General features: G+C 44.0%; 1 protein-coding gene across 2 annotated transcripts in view; it reads left to right on the forward strand.

The window, feature by feature from the left end:
• The first annotated feature begins 238 nt into the window (after positions 1 to 238).
• The window catches only part of PLOD2 (procollagen-lysine,2-oxoglutarate 5-dioxygenase 2), a 178,863-nt gene continuing 166,739 nt past the window's right edge, over positions 239 to 12,362 (forward strand). The window contains exon 1 of one of the 2 annotated variants that reach the window (XM_068280760.1): positions 239 to 463. In XM_068280760.1, coding sequence (XP_068136861.1) covers positions 349 to 463 — 115 coding nt within the window. In that variant the 5' untranslated portion in view covers positions 239 to 348. The remainder of the gene's footprint in view (positions 464 to 12,362) is intronic. The other variant, XM_068280761.1, reaches the window with a different exon arrangement.

The following is a 12,362-nucleotide window of genomic DNA, read 5'->3' on the forward strand; positions in this document are numbered from 1 at the left end:
ATGAGATAAAGGGGGGAAAAATAAATAAAAAAATGAAAAAGAAAGAAAAAAGCAGCACATAGAATCTGAGCTTGAAAGAAGACCTGCACTGTATGCAGGGCTCCTGCTCTAATTTCCAGCTGGCTGACTTTTGTTTTTTCAGTGTGCACAATACAACTAGCAGCCTGGCAGAGAAGGAGTTGGTGGTCTATGATTACTTAGCACCCCCTTCTTTCCCAGGCCAGGGTGGATGGATGGGAGGAGCGGAGCCAGCTGCCTGCTCTCTCTGCTACGGCTGCTTTATTCCACTCAGTGCACACACTTCAGTCATTCTCAGCTGCTGCTCCTGCTACTCCACCAGAGGGGAAAATGCCTTGGGGCTATTTCAAGATCCACTTCTTATTAGTATCTGTTTATCTCATTGCCTTATCTCAGCCTATCAAAGCCAGTGACAGCGAACCAGATCAGCCTCCGATCCCAGCAGGTAAGCAGTGTATCTCAGCACTCATTTTAAGCATTAAGTTACACTTTTACAAGGTCATATTTCTCTGCGGGGTCTTTGATCGTTGCTGGCTGCCTGTCGGATAGTCTAATTGCAGTTTATGGGGAACACCGTTTGTTTTTTGTCACTGAGCTAGTTTTAGAGCACTGTTAAAAATCCGTTACTTCCTTTTTATTGGTGGATGTTATTTATTAGCCTTGGTATGTTTGCCTATTTTATACTTTGTATCTTTCTTTACTTAAAACAAGTTCAAAACTTTTTTTTTAATGTAATTAAAAAATATACATTAAAGCAGGTGAGACTTTTTTTTTCATAGAGGAAATTATTAATAATCCTTTTGCAGGTTGTTTGGGGAAATTATGCATGCTGTAGGCTGATTTTAGTTCTGAGCACTACCGTAGCAGGCTTGTGGATTAGGTAGGAGAGGCAAGGAACTTGTTTAATTCCAAGGTGTTGAGACAGTGATTCATTGAGAGATTCCAGCCCTGATGCTCACAGACAGCAGGCTGTGTTTATGCATTCCCCTGCACTGCACGTACACGGATTGCCACACGGTGCCACAGCTTTCCATGGGATAGATGGCTTTAGGATCTCATTTATTAGGCTGTGCCACCCATTTCCCATGTGTCTTGCTGAAGGCTGAGAAGTGTAGCTGATTTGTGACCTTGTGTTGTATTTAATGCCTGGTACACTCCATGCAATTTCTTGTGAGATAGAGGGTCAATTCAACAGGTCTGATCAGATTGCCTGTCGTTTTTCTGATCGATTCAATGCCATGCAAAATTGATCAGAAAAACAATTGGAAATCAGATTGGACCCATCGGAAACAGATTTTGCAATTTTGCATAGAAAAATTACCAGAAATCAGATAAGAGGTGTAGGAAATAATCGATTCGACCCGTCTTTCCGGTGAGAAATTGCATGGTGTGTACCAGGCATACAAATACACCCAGTAAAGCTAGCCAGACTATTTCAGATGTGGCCAAAAGTCCTTTGATATCTGATCCAATCCCTCCACACACTGCAGACAGATTTTCAATTGATTTCAGCATGAAATCTATTAAAAATCTATTGCACTGCAGCATTACACTGTTTGATGCAGAGCAACGTCATGGGCTTTGATCTGCTGCCATTGCTGACCAGCCACAGATTGAACTATATTTTTCATCTAGGGTAAGATCGACCAATTTGATCAATTTTGGCCAAAATCGTTCGAATAATTGATCGGGCTGGTATGTTCAGGCAATGGTTTCTAGCAGATCGATCGGATCTACTGAAAATCGATAGGAAAAATCGGTAAGTGTATGGCCACCTTCATAATGAGTTTGTGTTACTGAGCAGGAACATGAGATGTATGCTGGAGAGAAAATGTGTAGAGTGATAGTGTGCACTGTAAATCTGAATACTCGCCTTGCGACCCAGGAAGATGGATCCCAGCGACTTACCACGATGATGAGTGCTCCCCGATCTATATCCCTGGTGGGGGGGGGGGGTATACGTGACGTCACATGACAGAGCGGAATGAGAGTTTGGGTGATCACCGTACATTTTTCGGGAGTCGTCAGGGATCTGAAAAATCTGACCCGCCGTGATGGTTGTTATCGTTGTGTGTTGCAAAGCATTGTTTGCGTAATCGTGTGCCTTTTTCACACTTCGTGAGATCCCAGAAACGATCACTTGTTGCTCAAAAAATAATCAATGGTCATTGAAAAATCAGTGGGTCCGGGCCTGAATGATTGCTGTATCACTGTTCTGCAGTGCTGTGTGCGTTTCCACACAATAATGTCATCTCTATGTAATCCTTCATGCTGATCCCTCCTACCTGCTACTAATCAATAGTCATCTGTGTACTGGGTGAATAGGCTATTGAGTTAAATCTGAAACTCCTTCATTTTAGGTGAACTGAGGCTATGGGGCTTTAAGTCTCAATTCAGGGTGGGTCTCTCTATAATAAGCCTCTGCTCTGGGCTGGCCAGCTGCATCTAAAACTCAATAGTTCTGGCATTGTATTCTGGTCTGGAACAGCCCGTGATTCCCTGCTTGTTTCACAAAGTTCTTCTTATATCAATTAACATTTTGCTATCTCAGCCATTAAGGCTGCAGGCTTATGTTTGTCTTAGGTCAAGTGATGGACGAAGTGTACACAGCTATATCAGTTATGTATTTCCATAATCTTATCAGATAGGATTGGTTGCCAGTGGTTACGTCAATTGTGGTTTTACTTCTGTGGGATCTGTAAAGTATTTGAAGGAAAATTCCATTTTGTAATGAAATTGCAACAAATATACTATAGATCAAGTTTAATGTCTTTACAAATGAATTTTCTATATCAACTGCTTCCGGACCACGTTGGTTGAAATCTACATCCTGCAGGTGGTTGCGTGGTTCTGACAGGATGTAGATTTCACCTTCCCTGTCATGGCTACCACCAATCTTGCTGCTCTGGACCTGCCGCAGTTCACTCACCCTGCCCTCTATATGACAGCAGAGCTCTGCGAGCAGGTCAGGAGCCACTTTCATTGGCTCCTGACCGTGTGTTCATTGTGAGCCAATCACATTGATGGACAGTGTCAGGAGCCAATGAAAGCGCCTCCTGACCGGCGCACAGAGCTGTGCAGTCATAGGGGCGGATGCAGAGCGGCGGTAGTGGGGGGTATGTGCAGCGATTCATCAGGAAGTATTGCTTTGTTGCACCAACAGTCTCTGGTCCTTAAAATCGCACAAAAGTAAACATACCAGTGCGTTAAGGGACATCTCCTGTTACCCTCTGTCACAATTTCGCCGCTCCTCGCCACATTAAAAGTAGTCAAAAACAGTTTTAAAAAGTTTGTTTATAAACAAACTAAATGGCCACCAAAACAGGAAGTTTATTTGATGTACAGTATGTCCACACATAGAAAATACATCCACACACAAGCAGTCTGTATACAGCCTTCCTTTTGAATCTCAAGAGATCATTTGTGTGTTTACCTTCTGTCCCCTGCAGCTCTCATGCACTGAAGAGTGACAGGCTTCCTGCAGACAGCTCTGCCTGTGCCTGTGTCTGTAATTCCTCAGTATGTGTCAGCCAGCTCCTTTCACAGCCTAACAGAGGAGAATTTTTATCCAGCTCTCTTTCACTGATAAGCAGCGTTATGTAAATAACACACACTGGAGTGTGCATAGAGGGGTGTGCATAACAGATCAGCACGGAAGATTTGGCAGCCTTCTAGACACAGGGCGACAAGTCCGACTGGGGAAAGATACATTGATTTATTACAGAGAGGGTGATAGTAGAAAGTGCTGCTGTAAGCCAGAGCACATTCGAATAGGTTTAGGAACTTGTAGGATGGTAGAAAAAAAAGCATGGAATTGTTGTTAAGTCTCTTTAAGGGGCTAGAGACTGCTGGTATGCAAGGGGTTAATATGCAACCAGCTAAAACTTCCAAAAGTGGCAGTAAACGCAAATTACTCTTCTTGGCAACATATTCTGTTTGGAGTACTGGTTTCATGAATCCAAAAACTAATTATGAACAAAGTGAAGAAGTCATGTGCACTGTATAATAATGGCAACGCTGCATGGTTATAGCGCAACAAACATTCTGCAAGCTACTTTCACACTGGGGAATTGTGTTGCAGTGCCTGTACAGTGCGAAAAATACAGTACATAGAAAGTATGCTTCACGATCTGCAACTCTTAAAGTGCACGTTATGCGTGTCGCTTCATTACCAACAGATCCATTGCACTAATGCACCGATGTGAACGTACCATTACAATATAACTGCATCATGCTAGCCATGCGATTGTATTGTCAGACATAATGCACCACAACACAGCAGTGTGAAAATAGCATAAAACATGCACATTTTTCATAGCATGAAGAATTACTTGGTCGTTATTGGACGTTCTCCAGAAACACACTATAGAAAGTGGACTGTAACAAATCACGTTGTCCAAACATAGAGATGTGACTACATGCATGCAATTCTATGGACAATGTGTTCACATGCAGCAAATCATTTTTAAGCAATACGCGGAGTGCAAACTCACCATTGAGGTGCATACACATGCTCACCGTTACCCTAGGTGCTTAGCCAATATGATCTGGCACTCCAGATCTCTTGGGGGCGCATGGCAGAGGGTCTGAGATCACTGTACATATGCTAGATTCTTGGTGCTAGTCTAGTTTACAGGAACCAGCAGAAAACCTCCTAGGGGAAATTCTGCTAACCTGATTGGGTGGACAGCACCATCTCTGACTGCTAGGTTACAGATTGAAAGAAGAAACCGAGAGCCCGATATAGTGTAATATGTATTTGAAATAGGGTGGGAGAAAAATAAGACGTAAGTATTATACTTACAAACCAGGGTTACCTCCAAGGCAACCACTGAATAGGCAGGTGGGGAGAACAAGCCTGTCCCCATTCAGGATTAAAACGTCGCTCTCTGACAGGGGAGAAAAGAGGGTGTGACACCCTTCCACCAAGGGTGGATAGCTTTGTATGTAGAGATGTACAGAGGCGCCAGTAGGATAAAAAGCACTAAAAATGTTTAAAAAGTTCGGGGTGCGGTGGTGGACCAGCCAACCCAAAACAGACACCGGTACTGTCGATTATGGTTGTAGACAATTTATTCACATACTCCTAGAACAGGTTGCAACGCGTTTCGCAGGCAATATCCTGCTTCATCAGGCATTAAACAGGAGAAAAAACACAGCACAGATGCAGATCTACGCTTGCCACCTCTGGCACTACAGATTGGTTATGCGGGTGTGGTTCATTACAACCTATCACAACGCTTCATGCTGTAGAGGGTTCCGTGATTGGAGAACTGTTCTCTATGAGGCTTGCAGGGTCCCCTAAACTAGACTAGTCTAGTACCAAATTATTGACACTAGTGGTTGCCATCTAGCATGTGTCAGGGCTGTACTCCTTTTCAACATCTAGACTAATTCATTGACTGACAGAAAACTTTGTTACTCCCATCTGCCAGTTCAGTTAGAAAATGCTGTTTTTTGATATGCACATAAAAGCACAGTAATTAGTCTGAGAAGTGTTTGTCATTCATATTTGCAGTATAGAAACAAATGAGTCTTTTTCAACAAAAGCAGAATATCCCTTTTAAGTATTCATATATTCACAATTGATAAAGATGCTTAGTCACTCAGTTGCTATGTTATAAAATAGAAGGGAAATGGTCCAGACAATTCTAAGAGGAGAGTTGTTGTTATTCTAATGTAATCCAGCTCAAATAAACCTAAGTGGCCTGCCATTACATATGAATCATTAAGGTGGAATAAAAAGTGCTACTGAAGTACCACTTGTACTTTAAACCCCAAAGTGAAGAGTACATAAAAAAAAAAAAAATTAAAAATGAAATATCAAAAGCTAAGCACCCACGGCCGGATGGATCGGGGTGCACTGCCGATAAGCGATTGTTCCCCCGATGCATTTGCTAAATCTGCAAGCGTCATTTGTACCATCATTTACCCGATTGCAGAAAAGTTGCGAAAGTTGATCAACATTGGAACAATCCTCCACAACTGAATCCAACATGGCAGTCGTTCATAAACCATCACTGTGGGTGGCGTGCCTTGTGAAACATTGATCAACGAATTTTCATTAGATGATGTTGCATGATTGATTTGTGGAAAAATTGATCATCGTGAAAAATTATGAAAATAAATAACATTGTAGGTATGGGCCTTTACAATACTGAGCAAAAAAGGTTCAGGTCACAGTGTAGAATCTTTCCAAGCCAGGGAGCTACTGACTGCCTTCCTTACATGGCAGCAATCTTTTTAGTCACTGCTGGCTGTGGTTATCATACGGCTATGTTCTCAGTGGGTCGTTATGGAGTTACATTAGGGAGACTATGCAACGAGGAACGACGCACTGCAATAATAGGTTTATGTACCTTCCTCCAGCCCTCTTCAGGCTAATTGGTCCCTTGCCGTCCTCGGACGCTGACTAGGTGGCCCGGTAAAGGACAAAAAGACAAACCCTTTTTTATATAGCGCTTTTCTTCTGGCGGACTCAAAGTGCCAGAGCTGCAGCCACTATGACGCGCTCTATAGGCAGTAGCAGCGTTAGGGAGACTTGCCTAAGGTCTCCTGCTGAATAGGTGCTGGCTTACTGAACAGGCAGAGCCGAGATTTGAACTCTGGTCTCCCGTGTCAGAGGCAGAACCCTTAACCATTACACCATCCAGCCCACCAATCTTGCAAGTCAGCGCAGGCAGAGTCCCCTGCGTGCAGTACTACTGCACAGATGCAGATGTGCCCAGGCTGCGTATGCACAGGATGCCCCGACTTGTGAGATTACCAGGCCGCCTACCGAAAGATCCAGGTGGCAGAGAAGAACAGCGACGGACCAATTAACCTGAAGGGGGCTGGAGGAAGCCGCAGGTATGTATAAAACTTTTTTTTTTATTCCTCATCTCCGGGTTTACTTGAACAGGTAAAAGGAAGCATTCTTTTCATTGTCTGTATGCTTTACTGTACCTCACTGTACGCGCCGTGTCCCCACTGTGAACTTTGCTTTAGAAGTTGGAAAAATCTCACTATCTTTGCTGGCATTTATTAATGACTGACTAACATTGTCTCATTGCCTGCTGGGCAGTTTGAGAGAAGATCTAGTCCAAATTGTCCTCAAATGTCATAATTAGAGATGGTCATTGCTGCAAATTTTTTTTTTTTTTTTTTTTTTTTTTTTTTAGTTGCATGCAAATTTAAAGGCTACCTCTAGTAAAAAGAAGAGCTCATACGTATGCAATCGCCGCTGGGAGATTTGGGTGCAGGATCATGGGCGTAGGGCCTGTGGTCGCAACAGTCGCCTTGGCGACCGGGCCCACATCCTGAAGAGGCGGGGGAGGGGCCCGGGGGCCTGGACCCCCCCAGGTGTTGAAATCCCTACAGCGTACTGCGGGGACTGGCTCTTGGAGACAGAGCAGGGCAAGGCAAGATGGCTGCTGAAGCCCTGCACTGGAGACTATTTGTGTCTCCAGTACGGGGCTTCGGGCGCCATCTTCCCGTAGCCCTGCCCTCTGCCTGTCAGCACGGGAGAAACTGGCTGCAGGAGGATCGTTGCTGGAGGAGCTGCATGAGGGAGGCAGGCTGCACGTCGGGGAGCTCACATCAGAGGCTGGCCAGGTGAGTGAATTTTTTTTTTTAACCACTTGCCGACCGCGCACTCATACCGCGCGTTGGCAAAGTGGCAGCTGCAGGACCAGCGACGCAGTTCTGCGTCGCCGGCTAATCAGGAAGCAGCCGCTCGCGCGAGCTTCCTGTCAATTCACGGCGGGGGGGGCTCCGTAAATAGCCTGCGGGCCACCAATCACGGCTCGCAGGCTAAATGTAAACACAAGCGGAAATAATCCGCTTTGTTTACATTGTACGGCGCTGCTGCGCAGCAGCGCCGTAAGGCAGATCAGCGATCCCCGGCCAATCAGCGGCCGGCGATCGCCGCCATGTGACAGGGGACAGCCTGTCACTGGCTGCACAGGACGGATAGCGTCCTGTGCAGCCCAGATCACCAGGGGGGACAGGGAGGAGAGGGAGGGTGGAATCTCGCCCCGGAGGGGGGCTTTGAGGTGCCCCCCCCCCCCCCCCCCCCCCGCAACACCCATCAGGCAGGAGCGATCAGACCCCCCCCCCCAGCACAACATCCCCCTAGTGGGGAAAAAAGGGTGGCGATCTGGTCGCTCCGCCTGCACCCTGATCTGTGCTGGGGGCTGTAGAGCCCACCCAGCACATTCAGCTAAAACAGCGCTGGTCCTTAAGGGGGGGGGGGGGGGGTAAAGGGTGGGTCCTCAAGAGGTTAATTTGTACAGGTTTATTTTCTGGTGACTGCTCCCCACATTGCTATTATTTTCTGGTGAATGCTCCCACATAGCGATTATTGTCTGGTGAATGCTGCGCACGTAGCAATTATTTTCTGGTGAATGCTGTACACATAACGATTATTTTCCTTCAGACTGGCATCTTGCTACTAATTGCCCTATTTCCTCTGGGTGCTGCGTATGTTTGCAAATTGAACGTGGCACTCATGCTGCTGAAAAGCTAAATTGATATAGCCATGCCATGCACAGCTATAGGGATTCGGATATGTGTGTGCTTCGGGTGATGCGGAGGGGGTGGGGGGAGGCTGTTGTTGCCGGGGGGGCCCACATCCAGATTCTGCATCGGGGCCCAGAGGTTTGTAGCTACGCCACTGTGCAGGATACAGCCAGTATATGGCTTATCGCGCTGCTGCACAAGTCGCGGCGGCATTAATTACTATTCCCCCTCCAGGTCACCATGGATAGTGGGAAATGATGTAATTCGGCTTCCAGTTATTGTTGGTGGACGAATTACAGTGTTTTAAAAGTAACTTCAGCTCCGTCTTCTGACAGCGCCGAAGTTGCTCACTGAGCGCCGGGAGCCGTAATACCTATTACGGACTATGGTGACGCCGGCTGCGCACGAATCTCCTGCGCTGTTATTACAGCGCTCGCTCCTAGGTGGTGCTTACCTCGGGAGAGAGAAGTCTCTGGATCCTAAAAAGGCTTCCCTCGTTGTCCTCCGCAGCATTATTGCAGCACTTGGACCTACGAATGAGAGCTTGTCACTAGTCACTAGCTCGTGCAGGTGTGCATGTAGGACCAAATCATTAGCTCCTGGTTGACTGTCCTTAATTATGATGTACTGTTGAGCATGATAGAGCTGAGACATCAAAACCCCTATACCACTCCTTATTAGTACATCTTCTCAGCAAGTTCACTAACCTCACATAAGAAAGCAGTTTGAGTAACCTAACATAAGGACAAAGATAGCACAAGTCAGATGGAATTTCTCCTTTGAAAAATTGTGTTGCAGTTATTTTCCATAGTTTGTAGCTACTTTGTTGAAGGGGTTTTGGCTGGGTTTGATGTAGTAATGGACCATTTTCTCCAGGCATCTGCTTCACTGACATTTTTGAATTTTGTAATGGAACACTGTGACACACTAGACCTCATTTGTTCTAGTTGTATTACTTCATGGCAAGCTGTCAGGTCCAAACTTTTATCCATCTGTTAGATTAATTGCTTTGTTGTCAGGGAACACGGTTCTTATTTCACACATTTTGAAAGATCAGGCCCGTTTTTACTTTTCCGATAAAATTAGTGGTATAGCCCCTGTTTAGACAAACACGGAGACAAATCACAAAATACACAGAAGATGTAAAACAGCAGTTTCTGCTGGAAGCAGGAAATTTGGGCGCATGAGGCAGGTGGACAAAAAGGGCGCCGCCATTCACTCCCATAATAAATATCGTTTAAATCGGCGCCCAACAGGAAAAAAGGGCGCCGGAGAAAAATAACGTTTTAAAAGCGGCGCCCGGAGACTTATAATGTTTTATAACTGTTTCTCATGATTACACATTATTTAATGATTTATAATTTTTAAAACATTATTTTTAAACGAAAAACAGTACAATATTTTTTAAAACATTACTTTTAAACGAAAAACCGTACAATTTTTTTTTTTTTTTTTTTTTTTTTTTTTTTTTTGCATTTTTAAACGAAAAACCGCACCATATTTTTTAAAACATTATTAATGCTTATCACAGGGGGGTCTTAGGTTTAGGCACCAACAGGGGGGTCTTAGGTTTAGGCACCAACAGGGGGGTCTTGGGGTTAGGCACCAACAGGGGGGGTCTTAGGGTTAGGCACCAACAGGGGGGGTCTTAGGGTTAGGCACCAACAGGGGGGTCTTAGGGTTAGGCACCAACAGGGGGGTCTTAGGTTTAGGCACCACCAGGGGGGTCTTAGGGTTAGGCACCAACAGGGGGGTCTTAGGGTTAGGCACCAACAGGGGGGTCTAGGGGTTAGGGATAGGTACAGGGAGGGTTCTGTGTGAGAGTAGGGTTAGGTATAGCTTTAGTAAAATTCTTATTAATGTTTTATAAAATGTTATTATAAATTTCAATTTTTAAACAGGGAAGATTAACGTTTTTAAAATTGCCGATTTTATACACATTATTTAATGATTTAAAACATTATTTTTAAACGAAATATAACACAATTTTTTTTTAAACGTTATTCATGATTATCTTTTAAAACCCTGCGCCCTTTTTTCCCGGCGCCCTTTTTTAACGTACGCGTTTCTGCTCATGTGTGCTCTGTGCATTCTGCCACTTTCAGCAAAGAGCTAACCTTTTTCCATACACTTTGTTTATTCTTTTAAATATGCAAACTAATCCCTCAAAAAATCCTTGTGGGAAATGTATAAAATGCAAGACATGCACATGAAGCTGTCTTGGCCATCACAGCTAGCCTCTGATTCCCTATTGACTTTGTTGGTTAAGGCCTCTTTCACAGTGGGACGTTAAAGGCGTACGTAATAAAACTAACGCACAGTAATGCAAAGTCTGTGCGACATTCACAGTGCACATGTTGCGTTGTGTGCAACGTGTAGCAATATTTAGAGAGTGCTGCATGCTGTGCATTTAGAAATAAATTTGCTGCGTTGTGTGTTGCACATGCTCAGTAATATTTTTTTTTTTTTTTTGAAACGCATGCGCTGTTTTCATTCCATCAGTATGCGATGAAAATGGCGCACCAAGAGAGGCATAACGCAGTGCAAAATAACGTCCAATTTCATAACCTACATGCGCTGCGTTAGGGGCACGTTGTGCGACTATAACGTTGCATCAAACGCCATGTCCCAATGTGCAAGTAGCCTAAAAGAGAAAGGAATCCTTGCACAATGGTAAAGTAAATAACATTTTAAGACCAATGTAAGTCTTGTATAGGCAGTCATTCCTCTTACAGCATAAGATCAAATACAGTGTTAAAGGAAACATGAGGTGAAAATAAACTGATAATTGTATCTATCCTCCTTCTCCTAAAATGACTTTTTTTTTTTCATTTATTTTTTGATATCCCGCAGTTTTATTTTAATTTTAATTCTACTTTTTTAAGCTTTTACTATTTAATCATCTCTGCTCAAGGACACATTCATTAAGATATTCCAGAGATAAAATCTATAAACTATTGACACCTTTTATCTCTTTCCTGTTCTCAGAAGCCATTTTCTGCCAGAAGAGTGTTTTATGGCTGTAATTCCTTATTAGTAAGGATTACGCTATGATCCAACCTGGACAGAAACTATCACTTTCATACCTAATTTTTAACTCTTTCAGACAGAAAAAATAAAAACAGCATAGTTATTTGTATACCTCGCACTGTACATCCACATGTCAATCACATGTCACTCAGAGATTGATTAACCATTTCAGCCGTGGGTATTTTTCACCTTTATAGACAAGATGAATTTTCACATATTCAGCGCTCCTCCCATTCATTCCCCAATAAAGGTGCATTTTTTTCAGTTTTACATCAATCACTAATTTTTAGCCCATTATTTAATAATTATATGCCCTCTTGACATAGGCCTAGTGCACACCAAAAACCGCTAGCAGATCCGCAAAATGCTAGCAGATTTTGAAACGCTTTTTCTTATTTTTCTGCAGCGTTTCAGCTAGCGTTTTGCGGTTTTGTCTAGCGGTTTTGGTGTAGTAGATTTCATGTATTGTTACAGTAAAGCTGTTACTGAACAGCTACTGTAACAAAAAACGCCTGGCAAACCGCTCTGAAGTGCCTTTTTTCAGAGCGGTTTGCGTTTTTCCTATACTTAACATTGAGGCAGAAACGCATCCGCAATCCAAAATCTGCAGCAGCCCGGGAGTATGCGTTTCTGCAAAACGCCTCCCGCTCTGGTGTGCACCAGCCCATTAAAATACATTACCCTAGCGGATCCGCACCCGCAAGCAGATCGCAAACCGCAGCGGAAACGCTCCGGTGTGCACTAGGCCATAGAGATTACCCAGCAGAAATCACAGTGGGAGATTCTATGTAAGAATAAACACTGTTTTTGAACAA

The sequence above is a fragment of the Hyperolius riggenbachi genome, chromosome 4, assembly GCF_040937935.1.
Source record: "Hyperolius riggenbachi isolate aHypRig1 chromosome 4, aHypRig1.pri, whole genome shotgun sequence".
Classification (NCBI taxonomy): Eukaryota; Metazoa; Chordata; class Amphibia; order Anura; family Hyperoliidae; genus Hyperolius; species Hyperolius riggenbachi.